Source organism: Alternaria conjuncta, assembly GCF_024043145.1.
Source record: "Alternaria conjuncta strain BMP 0040 chromosome Unknown scaffold_6, whole genome shotgun sequence".
NCBI classification, from domain to species: Eukaryota; Fungi; Ascomycota; class Dothideomycetes; order Pleosporales; family Pleosporaceae; genus Alternaria; species Alternaria conjuncta.
In genome coordinates, this window is record NW_026250095.1 from 1,932,648 (window position 1) to 1,950,160 (window position 17,513).

The 17,513-nt window shown below is 52.5% G+C and overlaps 6 protein-coding genes across 6 annotated transcripts; 2 read left to right on the forward strand and 4 right to left on the reverse strand.

The window, feature by feature from the left end:
* Positions 1–231: 231 nt before the first annotated feature.
* J4E85_005057 (uncharacterized protein) lies at positions 232–2,707 on the forward strand (the record flags this gene model as incomplete). The annotated part of the gene is made up of 3 exons (XM_051469307.1): positions 232–1,159; positions 1,212–1,409; positions 1,458–2,707. 3 exons carry the CDS (start codon positions 232–234, stop codon positions 2,705–2,707), a joined length of 2,376 nt encoding a protein of 791 aa, XP_051327522.1.
* Positions 2,708–3,616: 909 nt separating this feature from the next.
* J4E85_005058 (uncharacterized protein) lies at positions 3,617–4,504 on the reverse strand (the record flags this gene model as incomplete). Its single annotated transcript, XM_051469308.1, has 1 exon — positions 3,617–4,504. The coding sequence occupies one exon, from the start codon at positions 4,502–4,504 to the stop codon at positions 3,617–3,619; it is 888 nt and encodes a 295-aa protein (XP_051327523.1).
* Positions 4,505–6,049: 1,545 nt separating this feature from the next.
* Positions 6,050–7,037, reverse strand: J4E85_005059 (uncharacterized protein; the record flags this gene model as incomplete). The annotated part of the gene is made up of 4 exons (XM_051469309.1): positions 6,050–6,414; positions 6,463–6,526; positions 6,584–6,896; positions 7,000–7,037. 4 exons carry the CDS (start codon positions 7,035–7,037, stop codon positions 6,050–6,052), a joined length of 780 nt encoding a protein of 259 aa, XP_051327524.1.
* A 612-nt stretch (positions 7,038–7,649) lies between these two features.
* Positions 7,650–8,204, forward strand: J4E85_005060 (uncharacterized protein; the record flags this gene model as incomplete). Its single annotated transcript, XM_051469310.1, has 4 exons — positions 7,650–7,692; positions 7,747–7,782; positions 7,935–8,050; positions 8,151–8,204. The coding sequence occupies 4 exons, from the start codon at positions 7,650–7,652 to the stop codon at positions 8,202–8,204; spliced, it is 249 nt and encodes an 82-aa protein (XP_051327525.1).
* Positions 8,205–10,731: 2,527 nt separating this feature from the next.
* Positions 10,732–12,841, reverse strand: J4E85_005061 (uncharacterized protein; the record flags this gene model as incomplete). Its single annotated transcript, XM_051469311.1, has 5 exons — positions 10,732–11,157; positions 11,209–11,642; positions 11,781–12,180; positions 12,235–12,435; positions 12,485–12,841. 5 exons carry the CDS (start codon positions 12,839–12,841, stop codon positions 10,732–10,734), a joined length of 1,818 nt encoding a protein of 605 aa, XP_051327526.1.
* A 3,622-nt stretch (positions 12,842–16,463) lies between these two features.
* On the reverse strand, positions 16,464–17,138 carry J4E85_005062 (uncharacterized protein; the record flags this gene model as incomplete). The annotated part of the gene is made up of 1 exon (XM_051469312.1): positions 16,464–17,138. One exon carries the CDS (start codon positions 17,136–17,138, stop codon positions 16,464–16,466), a length of 675 nt encoding a protein of 224 aa, XP_051327527.1.
* Positions 17,139–17,513: the final 375 nt, after the last annotated feature.

The following is a 17,513-nucleotide window of genomic DNA, read 5'->3' on the forward strand; positions in this document are numbered from 1 at the left end:
CTACGAGGTTTCGCTATTCCCTACGTTCTTCTCTCGAGTTCCACAGGATCCTTCCCGGGTGCAGCCAACCGCATTGAGTAACGAACCCGCAAGCTACCCATGACAGAGCTGTTGGTCAGCTTCTCATCAGCAACGCAGGGCTGGCATTCCTCCTTCTGTGCAAGTCGCAACTTGCTTCTGCATTGAGGTTCTTCGTCGCTTAATGCGAAGGATTTCCGGTGTAGCTAGCCAATGTCCGACCGCCCGGGCGCATCATCTCGCGATTTTGCATTTCAAACCTATGACCAAGCAGGTGGAGCTCCGCAACAGCACCCGCAGCACTTCTACGGTGCCTATCATGCCGAGCACGACGCAAACACGACCGAGGCCGCGAGCCAGGCGCATAGCCATGACTTCGCCGCGGGGTATCACGACTACACTGCGGCACAGCACCCAGTGATGGCAGGTCACTTCGCAGGCTTGGGCTTTGGCTCCTCTGTGCCTACCGGCTGGGACGCGCTCGACTTCACCGACTTCACGGACCAGTACGAGCCGCAGGGCGAACTTGTCCAAGAATACCAAGGCCAGGCAGATGCCATAAACAACTACAACATCCCGCTTCCTGTCTCCGCAGGCGAAGCAGCGTACCAGGCATTCTCACAGAGCCAGAGCGTCACTCCAGCGCCAAATGTCGCGCAAAGCCAGAACCAGCTGTCGCCTCCGCTGCCACCAGCTCCAGCACAACAGCAACAACGACCGACTGTTCAAGCAGGCACGAAGAGGAAGGCCGACACAGAGTCTCCCTCAGCCGCACAGCAAGACAGTGCCGCAGCGGAGAACCCCCCGAAGCGCCAGAACGTGTCGCGACAACCATCCGACGCCTCAGCTGCTTCGCCAGCCGTCACAGCCCCGGACCACGCTCAAACGCCAACCATGACACGCTCCGCTGTTACCTCCGAAGCCACACCACGGCAAGTGTCACGAGACAACACAAATACAGAGCGACGGAAGGACCAGAGTAAAGGTACCGGGCCACAGGGAAGGGTCATCGATGTCTCGACACCACGTAAAGTGCCTGGGTCGCCCGGCGCACTCGACATCCTTCCTGCCGGCAAGGTGTTCCCAATACAGATTGGGTCGGAGCTGTTCAGACTGTCAGGAGCGTCGATTTCGTCAGATGGTGAGTACACGCTGAAGACATCAAAACGGAACAGCAACTAAGACTATTAGAGCACCCTCACACTTTTCGCATTTCTTCGGCCAGCAATTGCATGACAATGGCGGTCGTGCTGGTGGCGTGAGGACGCTGTACATCGACCGCGATCCGGATACATTTCGCGATATCGCGCTCCACCTCCAGGGCTACCACATCACACCGAGAGACGGCGAACATTTCGTCAAGCTGTATGCAGATGCGCAGTTCTACTCGCGTAAGCTTAGCCATCCATAGCAAAAGGAATATATGCTAACATCAGCAGTGCCTCGTCTCACCAAACAGCTGTTCAGCACCGACATCTTCGTGCGCATCGGGGGAAGCCCCTTCCAGATACAACGCGATCTCTTCTCTGCCCCCGGAGACAGCCCGAACTATTTCTCGCTAGGCTTTGCGCATTTCTTCTCGACGCCAAACGAGGCATTCCCGGGACTGGACCGCGATGCCTTGCTTCGACCGCCGTCCATCAAGCCTCCTTCAGTGCCGAGTAGAGACGGGGAGGTCTTCCGCGAGCTAATACAATTACTGCAGGGCTACAATGTCGAGATCCGAAGCGACGCGCATCGCTCTCGCCTACTCAGAGATGCGCGATACTTCCATCTCAAGGGCCTAGAGCAAAAGCTCATACCCTGCGATATATCTTATAACCTAAAACGTCAAGAGTCTGAGATCCTGATCCGTCTTGAAGACATCCGACAATCGGGTATCTCCTTCACTCCTGATAAAGACCTCGGCGAGTCGGGTTCAGGAAGTGAGTCAGGTTCGGAAACAGTGTCTGGTGCTCAGTCAACAAGCGTCCCACCAAATCCTCTACTCGTCAGCAGTGTTGCAAGCCCCGCCCCATCAACGGCAAGCAGCAGTGCGGTTTTGAAGGCGGGATATGTGTCGTACGCTCGACCATATACGGACGACCATGCGCAAAGCAACACTCTCGTCGTTGAAATTGCGTCAACAGAGGCCACGACATTGTTCATTCCCTTGAAGATAGCGATTGACTCATCTCCTGAATTCGGAGTTGAATTTCGTGCCACTTTTCATGATTCGACTCTTGCACGAGTAACGTCTCTCTTCTCCGTCATAGCCTCTAAGATGGGCTTACCCGCTACACAACCCTTAGGTCTCATGTACCTGCAATCTGGTGCCGGTGTCGCCGCCCAACCCGTCAGCCCAGCCAACTCAGGCGTCAGCGAACGTCGCGTCCGTGTACGGGTCTATGAAGATACCGCTCTAGAAATCGACGGATCACCGGCGGAGCTCACGCACGATGAATACGGTATGATCGGCATTCGCAGCATACATCAAAAGAAGAAATGGTTCTGGACTGAGGAGAGAGGGGGAGATGCCGAAGATGTACAATGGACAGTCAGGCGCGCGCACTGGCGCATCCGCGTCGAACCTGTCAAGGGCGACGCCGAGGGAAAGAGGATGCAAGTCATCTTGTGTGCCGTCAAACTTGAAGCTTTTACCAACGAGCGGCCACGCAATTCTTCGAGGAAGTTCCTGGGTGGTGGCTAGCATAGTGGATCAAGCGGGCTAGGGTCGACGCAGAATTCTCGCGAATGTGCAGTCGACCTGCCAATATATCGATATTTTCCAACCAATTCTTCCACATACGACCATAGAATCTTGAGACCACAGCTTCCCGTCCGCTCAGCCCTAGTTAAGCAAGATATCGGCAGATTAGTACTCAGGTGGGTGACCACTGGGGAATACCCGCTGTTGTATGTTTTTGCACTTTTTTTTGCAATTTTTTGCCCCACTAACGTTGATTTGAACTGCCGAACTTGTGCCGACATGATGGGAACACCTTACACGAGAGGAAAAACTATACAGGTCTAGAGCCTACATCGACGCTAGGTTATCTATGTTGTACGCTTCTATGTTGATGTAGGCGGTGGGCCTATTCGGAGTCTTTTTTTGATTGATGTGGGAATAGGTTGTCAAGTTCCTCTGCCCAAACCAACAAGACGTAAACGCTGGCTATTTGCAGCTTGGATGCTTAGCACAAGATACGTCTGGACTTTCTCATCGTTGTGCGTGGAGGATACATAATATCACGATGGTAAAAGGTGATGGCTATCATGAAGCCAGGAGGCGTTCGCTGCATTTCGTAGTGAGCAGCAAAATCACTTAGTGGACGGTTGCTGACTTCAAGTGTTGCTGAAAGAGTGCAGGTCATGTGGGCTCTGCATCGTAACCTTCACAGTACTTGCAAGATCAATCTGGCTAGCTAGCGCGAGGAAGTTCAGTCTATATTCCATAACAAAATCATCTAGCGAGCGTCTATATACAAAAGAAAGCGCGATCTAATCCCAAACGCCATCATATACTCACAAACGAACGATCATCTTTACCTATCCCTTGGGAGATCCTACCTACAATCTCATTTCAGACTGAACAACCAACCTCATATGTCGCCCAACCCTAGTACCCGCCTGTAGACATCGGGTATCCGCTCGTAGCAGTAGGGTAACCACTCACCGTCGAAGAAGACTCACCACCCCCAGGAGCCTTGTAAGGAATCCCACACTTCTTCGCGCAACTCTCCACAATAGCCGTGAAATCGCTCGTCAACTGCGGCCTCAAACCCGCAATCTGTTCCGGCGTCAAGAACTCACTGTAACCCGCACTAGCCTCGAGAACCTCATCCGGCGTACCGGAGAAGAAGCCCCTGGCAGCTTCCACACGGCCAGGGTCGTTGACATCGAAACCCGCGACGAAAACAGCGGGCTCGCATTCGGGGTTGAATTGCCAGTGGATGAGACCCCTGGGGAAGAGCATGCCGGTGTAGTTGGACAGTGTGGTTTCGATCTGTTTGTAAGGGCCGCGGACGGGTGGTGCGCCGCCGACAACGTTACCGAAACCGCTGTCGTTTTCGAGGAGGAGTGCACCGATTAGTGTTCCTTGGGTTACGGTGAGGAACTCGTTGGAGCGGGGATGCCAGTGCGGCGTGTTGAGACCACAGGGATTCACGAAACCCACGGCTGCTGCGAGGCCCGTGGAGCCCAGTGCTGGGAAGTTGTTGATGGTAGATAGGAAGATGGAGCCGGCGGTGGGGGGTGTCACGGTGTTGTTGATGAATTGGAAGGTGTCGTTTGCGGCGTTGGGTGGGTTGGGGAAGAGGATGGCTTCGCGGGCGGTTTCGGATTGTGCGAGGAGGAGGGCGTTGCGTTGGGTGGTTAGTTCGGCGGCGGTGAGGGCGTTGACGGTGTTGGGATTTATGGTTCGTTTGGAGTGGTAGGGAGGTCCGGGAGCGATCGGGTTGGCTACTGCGAGGGTAGCCAGGAGGGTGGTGATGAGGATGGAGTGCATTTTGCTGGTTGTATTGTTATGGATGAGGTTGATTGAGAAGATGCGAGTGTGGTGAGGAGCTTCTGGCAGGATGTTGGCATTCCTTATATGCCTCTATAGAATCTTCCTGACCGACTGTCTTCCCTCTCGTTCCCACTCCAGCTTTTTGTCAAGGCGTTTTTTACGCCCGGTCTATTCCAGCCACGTCTGATCACACACGCATCAAAACCAACAACTTCTACACATGTGACACTAGGAATGATACCGGATACAGCCATCATCAACACTTATTGGACGTGCTTGTTCTCATGGCTATGAAATTCACATCAGCAGTTTAACTATGAATGCCTGAACGTGTGCAAAATAGACGAGACATGATGTAGGTGGTGGTGGTGATGGTACGAGGATGGACGCCTACATGACTGTGAGAATCAATAAGCATTCCAAGGTTGGGTGCCTTGGAGAGCTTGAGTCCAAGGCCACCACCAGAGCCTGTGTTCACCGAATGACTCTCAGACGGGAGCTTTGATCCTGATTAATCAGGATGAAGAGCTCGCAAAGTGGTTGACCCATCAATTTGAGTACACCGGTGGAAAACTCCTAGGGCTACGCTGCCGCCGTAACGCACTCAGCTTTTGTCGCCCCAAGTCACGGTCGTGCTCGGCGATGGAATTTCCATTTTCCAACACTCGTAAACATGACTCTTCTCTTGCGCACTGTCCGAGTGCACAAGCATTGGGAGACAAGAGATGGCGTTATCATGACGTTTACGCGGTGAACGTTTTGCTCCTTACTACAATGTTCGTCAGTGCCCAATACGATGAAGTAACTCTCTAAAATACGCAGCCCACATTGAAGTGGATGAGAGACCGAGCTCAAGTTCCAAACCAATAGAAGTGTTACACGTGACCTCCAATACGAAAGGGTGTTGTTGAGTGAGCAGATGCCAACACTGTCGTCGGCACCTTCCGCTCGAGGGCCCATACCTCACATCTTTTCGTGCGTATGAATCTATGCGAGAACGATATGGGTACTGTACTCGTGATCAACTTCGTCCCCACGAAGCCCAAAAATCACTGTAAGCAAGCCGTATGTCTTGGCCGTGACTTTAAGCTTACGCCACTTCGCCCTAAACTGTTCACTCGCGTATCAAAGCCACCTGTGGAAGCCTCTTTTGGGCAATCTCCCCCAGTCGCATGTGTTATTCTCTGTGGCGGTGTTGGAGTCTCGCTTTCGTAGTGACTGTGCGCAGTCGCGGTCTGGGCGTTAGAGCTTGTTTTCGATTATTAATGCAGCGTAGACTTGATTGCTTATGCCACTCGGCCGATTTGTTGTCGCTCTACGTCACGGAGCGGCTTGTGTGGGCGTGTAGTGGTGTCGTGTGGGAGCTCTCGTGGGTAAGAATCGAAACACTATGACTAGTTAGACGGCCGGTGTATGTTTGGTAAGCAAAACAACTGTCGTGTAACATCATGCAAACAAAAGAACAGACTCGATGGTTGTAATTAGGAGTCACCACTCCAGATATTTGATCTGCAGTAGCATATACATCTTGAGACCAGACCCTTACAACTTCGCGTCACTAAACGGAACGTATTTCTCTCCACTCGCCTCCTCCACCCTCTTCGCAGCACGCATATACCCATCCGTCTTCTGCAGCCTCCTCATGTACTCGTACAACTTGGGGTAACTGGTCTCGCTCAACGGCAGCCTCTGTGTCGCACCCTCAAGTCCGAAGTGAATCATGATATCCGCAGCGGTAAGTTTGTCGCTGCAGAAGAACTCGCCCTTGCTGGGAGAGTTGACAAGGTAGTCCTCGAGGAAGTCAAAGTGCGTCTTCAGCTCTGGGTCGACGAAGCCAGAGTCAATCTTACCGGCGACCCCGTTAGTGATGGGCTTGAGGAAGAAGGGGACGGGGGCGTTTTTGATGTCTGCAATGGTGAGTGTGTTGAAGTGGGAAGGTAGCAGGGTATACTTACTTCCGGTGACTAGCGCCAGGATCAGGATGGTGAAGAGACTACCCTCGGTGTAGTCCATCAGGAACTGCATACATGTTAGCTGTTTTGTCCTGTTGATAGTCGACTTCTAAATCTATCTCACCTTATACCTCATCCACTCCTCAGTCTCAGCGCCAAGCACACCCTCCTGTCCCTCAGGGTACCGCTTGGGAACCAAGTCCTTGCCAAAGTGGTCGCAAATGTACTCCATAATCGTCTCACTCTCAGCGATGACAATGTCCTTCTCAGAGTTCGCAGGCCTGATGGTAACGCATGGCGATTTCCCCAAAGGATGGATGGCCTTTAGCTCGGGACCCGCGCGCTTGTTCTCATCGCGCTTGTGCACCGCGATGTCGTACTCAAGGCCGAGCTCTTCGAGCAGCCAGACCACGCGCTGGCCACGGGATTTGTTCAACCTATTTGGCTGATTAGTCGTGGTTGCTGATGGCGATGGCGCAATGTGGTGGGACCCGTGGACCGCACGGGGATGACAGGCATGTGACAGACTTGGTAACTTACCAATGGACGGTGATCTTTGCTCCCTGCTGGTTCGACATGTTTGCGACGGTCCTTGGTAGTTTGGATGTTGGAATCTGTGGTTACAGCAGATTCTGGACAGTAATTGCAGTGATGAAAGTAAGTTTTCAATACCACCGAGGTTCTTGGACGGATTTATCTGATGCCGTCACAAGCTTCGGCGTTCAGCGCCCATCGGTGGTTGGCTGCCCGCTCGGGCACTCGGTCATCCATGTATCTAGTGTCGGTTTCGCCGACCCTCCGCAGCATCGATGAGAAGCAGGAACGAGGCATCAACAATTACTACATGTAGTAGTTTTGTAGACACTGAGGGTGTGTAAGACGGGGCAAGTCGGTCGAGATGTTATCAAGGGTTGTCGCGTGGATAGAACATGCCGTTGCAGAGGCCTGAGCGTAAGACAAGGCGACTTTGAAGGACATGGAACTACTCCGACAGCACGCAGAGCTTAATGTACACTCATGACGGCATTCTCATATAGCCTGTTGCTGTTTGGTGATTGTACATGATGATATCCTGAAGCGCCAAGACCCAGCGGCACTTGCCGCACCTCCGCCGACCTCACCGCGCGCACCTCGTCAACCGCAAGCTCACCAACTGCGCAACACCTCGACACGCGCAAGAGTCCGCAAACATGCAGCCAACTTTCCGCCGCATGGCGGGTCACAACCACGGCAGTGCGTATCACCGCGGAGAGGGCTATTGGGGGCGCAATCGCTGACTGTACGCAGTGATCCACGCGGATCCCGCCATTATCAAATGGGCCAGTACGTTCACCACCGACCCCGCACCCTGAAGACCTCTGCGATATCCCGAAAACCGGCGCTTTGAAAAGAAGGATTGGCCTCAAAGGCGCAAGAGTTGGGACATGGGCAATAGAGGAGGGGGATACGCAATACGCGGTACTGACGAGGAACAGACATGACTGTCAACCGCCACAAGTACTTCCGCTGGACGAAGCGCACAGCTTGGCTCACATTCGCCTACGTCGTCGCGGTGCCCGCTATGCTGGGTACGGCAGGATACATGACAGAGGTGAGTTTGGACAAGGACGCATTTGGGCGGTGGGGAAGCGGCATTCGAGACGCTGCGTATATGGAAAGCAAGACGTATGGATGCTGACGAAAATTTACAGGGCAAGTGGGACATGCGCGGCAAGCGGAGGGGCGACATGATCTCCGAGTTCTAGTCATTATCATTGGAAGAACAACGCGCGGAGGAATAGACGCTGTGTACATATGGAGAATATCATAGCATCACAGAAGTCATACAACCCCTTCTATCACTTTCAAATGAGCGAAAAACCAGCAAGCGTGGGCTAATTGCCGCGTACGGAGCGATGAGACACCGAAACCGTCAGGTTCTTTGTGACACCAGGAGGTCTTCAGACGTCTGTGACTTGATCGATCCACCACTCGTCAATTGCCCTGAATACTACCAACATCACACAAATTTATGGTCATTCGCTCGACGAAGCGGTATTTCTGCTACATTGCCGCATCGTAAGAACGACGCGCAAGACGAATTCCTAGCACATGGCTTGGTGGACATGAACGCAATTGTTGTTTGCGGAAGCAGAGAAGGGTAAAAGGTCTCCGAATGACCTGTATTTTCCAGAGACTTCTCCTATACAAACACCAACGCTATAAAGGGGCCGGGGCCGCTGTTGACATGAGCATCATCAGCTTTCACTATGACGAGTTCTCAACAGGCTCATTCCCCCGAACGTGCGCAAGATGCTGACACAATTCATCCCTCAAGCAACATCTTCCCGTTTCTTAAGCTACCTGGTGGTAAGATTAGACCAATGACTGACGCAGTCAGCTGTTTGCTGAACCTTTCTAGAACTACGAAATAAGATCTACGGCTTCCTCCTAGCATCTACACCACATTCAGTCAGCAGGGGTGACATGCCACTTATTCAGTTTACAAACGTGTGTACACAAATCCGATGCGAATTCCGACCATTGCTGCTATACCAGCATATCGTTAACATCGACGACGCATGCCACTACATTGATACGTTCCTCATTACCACGAAGGTCGACGTCGATCGTCACGATAAGTTCCTGCCAGTGACAGATGTACATCTGGGTGTTGGACAAGGAAGATACGACGAATTTGAAATCACTGATCTGATTCCACTCTTGCGACTTCTCATCAATCATCCAATGGACATCAAGGTTACTTTCAACAACGATCCAGACATTACTGCTGAGCCGTTAGAGCGGCTCTTGCGATATCGAAGCAAACATTGGATCTCATTGCTCACTCGCAACGACCTTGTTGGCATTCTGGAACTGAAAGCGCGGACGTGGGGACATGGATTTCCCGTGTTTGTCCTTGCAGGTCTCAGGAATCCTGGCAATGGCCAGGCCACTTATTCTACTATCGACAAAGTCAGCTGTAGCTGGTTCGTTGGACCCAGCGGCTGGCTCGTCGAAAAGATACGCATCTTCGAAGGTCAGAGAGGTTGCCTGACGATGAATCTATCGGGGGGTTGCAAGAAGAAATGACGGCAGAAAGCGAGTTCGTACAAGGAAACCGGAAGGAAGCGGATAGTCGTTGCTTAAAGACGTGCGTACCAAGTCATGTCACCCGGTCAACTCTTTAGTATTAGGGAGTGAGCTACTTTGCACGTTTCTATCGTGATGCAATCTGCGGACCTGTTCAGTTTTTTCCCTGTCGGAGGGTATGTAGACGGCAGGCGCTTTGACGACTAAGAGACAAAGCTTTCACTTATGTGCTTCTCTTGCAATCCAGTGCTCCTCGCGCGAATACTTGGTGATGCCCGACATCCTGCGCCATGCTGTATTGGAAAATGTATACTGCATTTCCGTTCGCTACTTTTTCTGCATCAGCGCATAGGTATTGATGTAACAAATCAACAAAGAAAAACGCACTGTTCATTTGGAAGTGCTTAATTCTATCGTCATCAACTGCAATTCTCCCAACGCAACGACTTCACCAATGCGAGAACACGCACCACCCCGAGAAAAGACGTCAGGTACCTTTCCCCTCCCAAACTCTCTCCACGAAGAGGTTGGAGAAAACAACAACACCCCCAGCCCCCCGGCCCTCTAGTACAAAACCGCGCAATGCCTCCAACTCTCGCCCATCGCACCTAGCTTATGATTTTGGCCTTCCTTTTCCCGGGAGCCCGGGTCCAACACATCGCGACCTGAACTAATGCTGCGCGTTATTAGGTGCTGACTATTGTACCACGTTCTGTGTCATGCACGCGGTACCGCCCCAGAGGCCGAGGCTGTACCAAGGAAAAGCAACGGGTAGCGGGCGGAACATCGGATTTGCATCGCAACCTCGGGATAGTTGCTCCGGACATGGAAAATGAGGTGGTCGGTTGCTGATCTCCGAGGGGAGGAGGCTGGGGATGCGATAAGGGACTTCGGGTACCTGACGCGTTCCTCCCTAGGAATGCAGGGCCCTGGACATGACGACCTGGAATTGTATTAGTTGGCTCGCACATGTTATTGATCTCAAGGTGGCGAAGAGGAGCTTGATGGAACTTGTTGGTCTTTTCAGAATTATCATTATTACCATAGGTAAGGTTTCGCGGATAAGCAGCGCATATCTATGATGCGAAAACGAAACGCCGTCTTGCCCAGGCATACACAACGGAATGTCGTGTTTTAAGTAAATGAAGAATAAGAAAGGATACAGTGAATGGAAAACGCGTCGTAGCAATCGACGGAAGACTACCTCCGTAGCCCAGAGTCTCCAGGGAATAGGATGCCGTTGGGGTGGAATTCCCTGTGGTATGTTTGCCAGTTCTTGCATGTTCTCTTCATCTCAGCGAAACCATCCTTGGCCTTAATCTCAGACGAGCGCTCGAGGAACTGGACACCAAGACCTGCAGCCACATGGAAGGGAATGTGGCAGTGCATCAACCACGCGCCGGGATTGTCGGACTCGAAGGCGAGAACAAGGTAGCCTCTGGCGGGGAGGTTGGCTGTGTCACGGCGGATGGGGTTGTTGGTCTTGAGGCGGGAGATGTCGCCATTCCAGACTGCGTTTTCTTGTTGATCCAGAACGTAGAAGTCGTGACCGTGGAGATGGATAGGATGAGGCAGTGGCGGCGCAGTGTTGTTGGTAGTATCCTGCTGAATGACCCAGTACTGCCACTACAAATATCGTTAGTCGGGATATCAACGTGTTAAGCGAAGGCGACTTACCTTGTGCTTCTCATCGACTTCAAACACGTGACGGTTGTTACCGTACGTGACGTTGCCGTCCAGCACGTGCTGTAGGGTGGGTCGATCGAGATCAATTGCCATAGGGTTGCCGTTGACAAGCCACTGCACCAGCCCTTGGTTTTGCGTCACATCGCTAGTGTAGTTGTCGTTGAAGCCGAAAGTCAACGACTCGGGCATCTCCTGGGGAACGATCGTCTTGGCGTATGGAACGATATTGGCCTCGTCGTAACAGCCCACCGGTAGAACATTGCCGGTCGAGTTGGGCTGTCCAGCGGGAGCGCCAGCATATCGGAAAATGCTCCTGATGTTTGCCGCATTCGCGTTGGGACCATCACATCGACCACCAGTACCTACTCGCCACCAGTAATTGCCAATAGGCTCGGTTGCGTTGATAATGACCTCATAACGTTGACCTGGTGACCATGTCAGTGAAACGTTCCCCAACTATAGTTATCGTGGGCGCATTCTCGTGGGTGGGGGCGCGTTGCACGAACAGACGTTGTGAGCGTCGCCACGAACGGGCAGACATGAGATGATTCGGGTCAACTTACCGACCGAGAGAACGAGGTTGTCGGTCTCGAATGGTTCAATGGGTGTGAAATCAGCAGAAATGACCTTGAACTTATGTCCATCGAGACCGACATGGAGGTAGTTGTTGATGCCGGTGTTGACTAGGCGCAGCAAATGCGCCTTTCCTGGGGTAAGGATTGTCTCTGCGTAACTTCCACCGGCGGCTGATGTCATCGTGCCGTTGATGAGAACATTGTCCGCAACTGGAGGACCGTTGGCGTGGACAGCTGCAGCGTTCACTGTGAAAGTGGTCGCGTGGAACCAATCTGTCATTGGAAGCGCACCAAGGTCAATGTCGTAGTTCGCTGTTGCTGGTCCTCGGATGACCAAGGGGCCCACGAGTCCATCGCCGTACTGTACAGAGTAATGCGAATGATACCACTATAACAGTCAGTCAGGTTCCACCCATGTAATGCGTAACGGAAATCAACTCACGGTTGTGCCATACTGCGTGGCCTTGAACTTGTAGACCTTGGAGTCACCAGGCGCGATTGGGCATTCGGTGATACCGTTCACTCCGTCTTGCTCGTTTGAACCAAGTTGCCTCAGACCATGCCAGTGCAGCCCAGTACCGTTGCTTTGGAGGTTATTAGTTACGGTGATCTCAAGATCATCGCCCCAGTCCGCTAAGATAGTCTGTAATATATTAGCAAGGAAACGAGATGACTCAAAGTGTCCCACTTACAGGTCCTGGCGTTTGACCATTGATGAGTAGGATTGGCCTCTCGAACCCATCCGGGGCTCCAGTGGCGTTCGAGATGGTCAAATGGTACTTGACAGTCTTTCCAGTGTTCGGCCAATGAAGGTCCATATCTGTGTCGATGCTGAAGTCGCCATTCCAGCACCCTCTCGACTGTGGGCCATGGTTACAATTAGTCTTGTAGCCGTCTCGTCTTTCGCGCCCACTCCAAAGACCGTTCTTCTTCCATGGGACTTCAGGCAGCCTGGGTGTGAGGTGTTCGACGGATGGCACAGCGAACGAAGTCACTGACGGAAGGAAAAGCCCTAGGGCGGTGGCCAATCTGAAGATTGAGACAACCATTGTGGAGTATGGAAGGAGGAATGAAAGAACGTAGATGTAAACGACAGCTGCCAGACCCTTTACGCACGGGACCAACGAGTGCAGATAGGCGCAGATCAAGCTGTAAACGAAAAGCGAAGGCTGGCTGGTTTGATTAACAAAGGGTGGTACGATAGATTATATCCCCAGTATGGCAACATTGCCCTGCCTCTCTAGTGGACCGATTGATCGGCCGAAAGACTACCGATGCCAGCAGTGGAGAGTTCCCACCACTAGTCAATGGTATGATCACTCCATGTAGAGACTGTTGCCGCAAGAAGCGTCCAAGATCGCCATGAGCGCGGTCTACGGCCCATGAACGGTAAGGGCGTGGGCTTAGTATGAGGGCCTGCCCAGAGCTGTGAGCATAAGAGACGGCTACATTTCAGCCCTAAGTAGATGAACGGAGAATTTTAAGTGGTCGCTTTCGTCTCAAATGTCGGCATAGCTCGTGTTACACGACTGAATGCAGCTAGACCTACCGAGCCTCGGCGGCAGATGGACTAAGAGAGCGGCCTGGATACTTGGTAGAGCTGCAGCAAGTGCTGAGTCGTACATGGCGGCGGCAGCCTCAGCAGGCTGTGATGCAGCAGCAAGCGGTGATGTGCCTTGGGTCGCGCAGAAAGTGGGGCATGCGAGGCATCGATTGACATGTAGACACAGGGAGCGGATGCCGCTATGGGTAGTGTGCAGAACAATCGCCCGAGCTAACCGTGGGGTTGAGAGCCGTCTCCGGTGCTTGTAAAGCTTGATAGTCGTGAAGCGAGAGGAAGAAGGATCCCAGAAGCGCAAGCGAGCCAACATGTCGAGACGATCTGAGCTAATTGCCGCTAACGCTAGACCGTGCACGGACTAGCCTGCCATGCTGTGTCGGAGTTCGTGAGGGGGGCCGGACCTCATGGACCGACCACAACATCACCACATCGCAAAACTGGCCACTGAGAACACGTTTTCCTGGAGGGATGTGTACTTTGCGCTTAGTTAGGCGCCCCAAATCGGCTGTAATCGCCTCCTTCAAAACGTGCCGTACCGTTTTCATGACGTTCAGGACCGCAATTAGACTATTGACATGCACCACAGCTGCACCGGCAGTCTTGGATAGCCACAGGCGCCATAGTGTCGGCGATGTCTTCATGTCTCGAATGATATCGCGATGTCTCAGTGTTGCCACTCTGGATACACGGCTGAAGCGGATGCATCCTTCCATATGTGGTCCGAGGGAAGGCAACATCGCCGGATGAAGACCAAACGCCCATGCACTCTTCAAGATCGAGGGCATCTGCGCGGGAACATAGTATCACTGCTCAGCAGTGGTCAAGCTAGTATTCTCCATGGGTGCGAAGATACCACAGAGTCGTTCCCACGTCATCCTTGCCAGCCCTGCGCATCGTCCACTATCTGCATGTTGCCGGTACCAACACGAAGGTTTTGACAGAAGCGAACGGCTTACGGCCCAGTGTCAGATTTGGTGCAGTACTTTCCGCGTCGGTGGTTTGATCACTGACAGCAAAGAACGCCACAATATTGAAGGAATGAGGTGCGTCTGCTTACCTGCATAGTGCAGCGACTGACGTTCAGCTCGCAATCCTTCGTGGCATTTCCTCAGGTGAGAAGTCAGCCTTACAGCAATGCTCACCGAGTGTCGGTCAGAGACGAGCTTGGCTCAAACAAATTTCCTGTCTGCCAACTACGTCTGTTCGCCAGTAGTGTTATTACGTTATGGGTAGCAAGCGACGACTACATGTGCTCTGAGGCTCAACTAGAACCTTGGTATACATCGCCCGCGGACCGACGTCCGATCATCTTCAAGGCATGCGCAATGTTCAGAGAGCTATATTTGCACCGAAGAACAAATCTGGCGTCGACCTTCCGCCTCTAACTGGGACGCCCGGACTACCGAACCCCCACTTGTGGCTGCATGCCGTAAACCGTGGTTAAACCCGGTCACGGAGTTCGTCCTAGGGTGCCGCGGAGGTCTCGAGAGCAGGCTTCTCCATCAAGCCGGATAAACAAGGCCCATGTCTGCACAGAGTCGTTTAATCTTGTCGGCTATCTCAATCAAATTGATCCTCGACATGGAATCAATCTTCCGACCTACATGGCTCGCAGAAGCTGTATGACGTCCTTCATTAAATTACCCGGCAATTCGGATTGTGCGAATTAGCTACGGCCCAGCCATCATGTCTCCATGATCTACCATGCGGAATGACCACTGCCCACATATCAATGGAGGTACAAAACAAGCTGGTTCCTGAAAGGATGCTCGCAAAATTGCGACATGGCCTAGGCTCACACATTGCTTTCGGTGCAAGGTCTTCTGAAATACCGCGTACCGTAAATTTCTCTAGCAAAGATGTTACTCTGGGAGGGACAACTCATCATGATAGAGATTGTTGTAGCTCCAGACCAACCTCGGGAATACTCAACACTAGCAAAGTATGTTTCTCCCTGCTCGCTGACCGAGCGCCCGGCTCTAGGATAGCTTCCATCCGTTCCTGCATCATGATCATCCCGCGGAGTCCCTGTGGCGACAAGATACCTAGTCCTTCCATCAAGATTAGCAACAGGGTACCCAGACAACCGCGCGTCTACATGGATTACGAATGCATAACGCCTCAACGCCTACATCCGCCACTGTGTAACCTGTGTAGACAGCGAGTCTTCTGCGGGTGAACGTAGTAGCTTGTGATCGAAACGAGATTAACGATGGCGGTGATGTACAACCTCGCGTGCGTGCAAAACACATGCTGTGAATCAAGTGGTTGGTGCTGCTAGCCACGTTAACTTCCGAGCGCCGTGTCACTACTGTCGCCTCAGAAACGTGCTGTGCATGTTGGTCGGATAGATGTGAGACACCGACAGAAAGGTACAATTGCGGAGTCGTCGATGCTGTGCAGCTGTCAGGTACGACTTACAACTTCCGCAAACCTTATGCGTCTCTTCGCTAAGGCATGAAATGTTTGACGTATAGGAATGAAGCCTGCTTTTGTGAATACCTAGCATTAGATCGCGACAACGGCCGCTGTTCCCTTAGCAACATAGAGCGTCAGTCAAAGCGGTGGGCGCCGCCCATGCATAGCGCGAACGTCTGGCCTCAACAGATGCATGCAAGGTCGATCAGTAAAGAGACGTCGTGTTGTGAAATTGGACATGGATGCCTGGAGGACGGGAGGTTGGGGGAGGCTGGGCTACGACAAGCTCGTTTTTTCCGCAGCCATGCCTGGGGAAATTGCACATGGGATGTATACAAAGATGATATCATTGACGTTTCAGCTAGTCCAACTACAACATATGCGTCAGGAGTTTAGAACACGGATAACAATGAAAGACATGCGAGCTTGTGTAGTACTGTACGCTCCAGAGTGTTCAATTTCTTTCTTGTGTGAGGCGCATACTTGCGCGCAACGTCGCCAGCTGCGCATAAGGCACCAGTAGCTCCCAAAACCTGAGCGCTCGCAAGACATCCATGTTCATACGATGCTAGACTCTAGATATGCTTTGCCATAAGTCCGTAAGATGTCCCATTGATCTCCATAATCTCCGCTTATCCAACCGCAGTGCTTCATTCCCACACCCCCCTCAGCCGCGTTCTGCATCAAGCCGTCTACTCCTCGCGGGTCACAGCCCAGTGGATGACAATCCCAATAATACTGCTCAAACAGATACCAAGCATAATCAAGAGCCAGAACATCAGGCTTCGAGACCGACCCACATCATGAGAGCGCAGTGTCTCACCAGGTGCAGCCAACTCGATGTCGGGCGTCCGATAAGTGTGATCGTGAGACACTTGTTTGTCAGTCTGAGCAGGTCGCGCAGATGAACCTTGCAGCCGCTTCAAGAACGATTGCTGTCGTGGAGGGCGCGGCGGAAGCTCAGTTGGGAAGATGGAGGAGACTTGCTCTGGCGATGTACGTGGGAAAGAGGTGTAGTATTGCAGGTGTCCAGATCGAATGCAAACTGGTGGAGGCAGATGAGTGTTGCGTTTAGCAGAGCCGGGGTGAGACTTTTCGCCGTCTGCGGTCTTGATAGCGGAGTCCATGGGCTGAGGCTTTGTGTGCTCTGATAGCGATGAGAGGACGACGTCGGCAATGTCATGAGGTGGTGGCTCGACAGCGGACGCATTAGAAGAGGTGGTGACTCCTTCGGTAGCCGCAGATGAGCCAGAGGCCGACATGATCGTTGGTGTCTGACTGGCTTCACCGGTGGGAGTGTCTTCTTCGACTGTCGGGAAACGGCGCGGGTTTTCCATCGGTGGAGTGAGCTCGGCAGGAGGAGTCATGGCTCTGGAGAAGGGCTATGATTGAACTTTCTGGTGTGGTGTAGGTCAGAGTTGAGAGTCAAAGGTAACGAGACGCGTTTGATGTGATGCAAACTTGGGCCTGAGTAGTGGGCCCATTTATCGGAGGTGAGCGCTTGTTTTGAACTGACCCTTTCACTGACGTTGCGCTCACCGGGCTGGTGAAGCCGAAAGAGGCTAATGGGGGAAGTCATTTCATCTTTCACTCAGCTACATGGTTTGCCATGACCTAGCTCAAGCACGTGGAAAGAGAAAGAACGGCAAGAAACCGAGCAAACACCTATGGAACGTCATAATAGAAACAGTTCATTATACAGCAATACAATCAATCCAAACATCCGAGAGAAAACTACACAT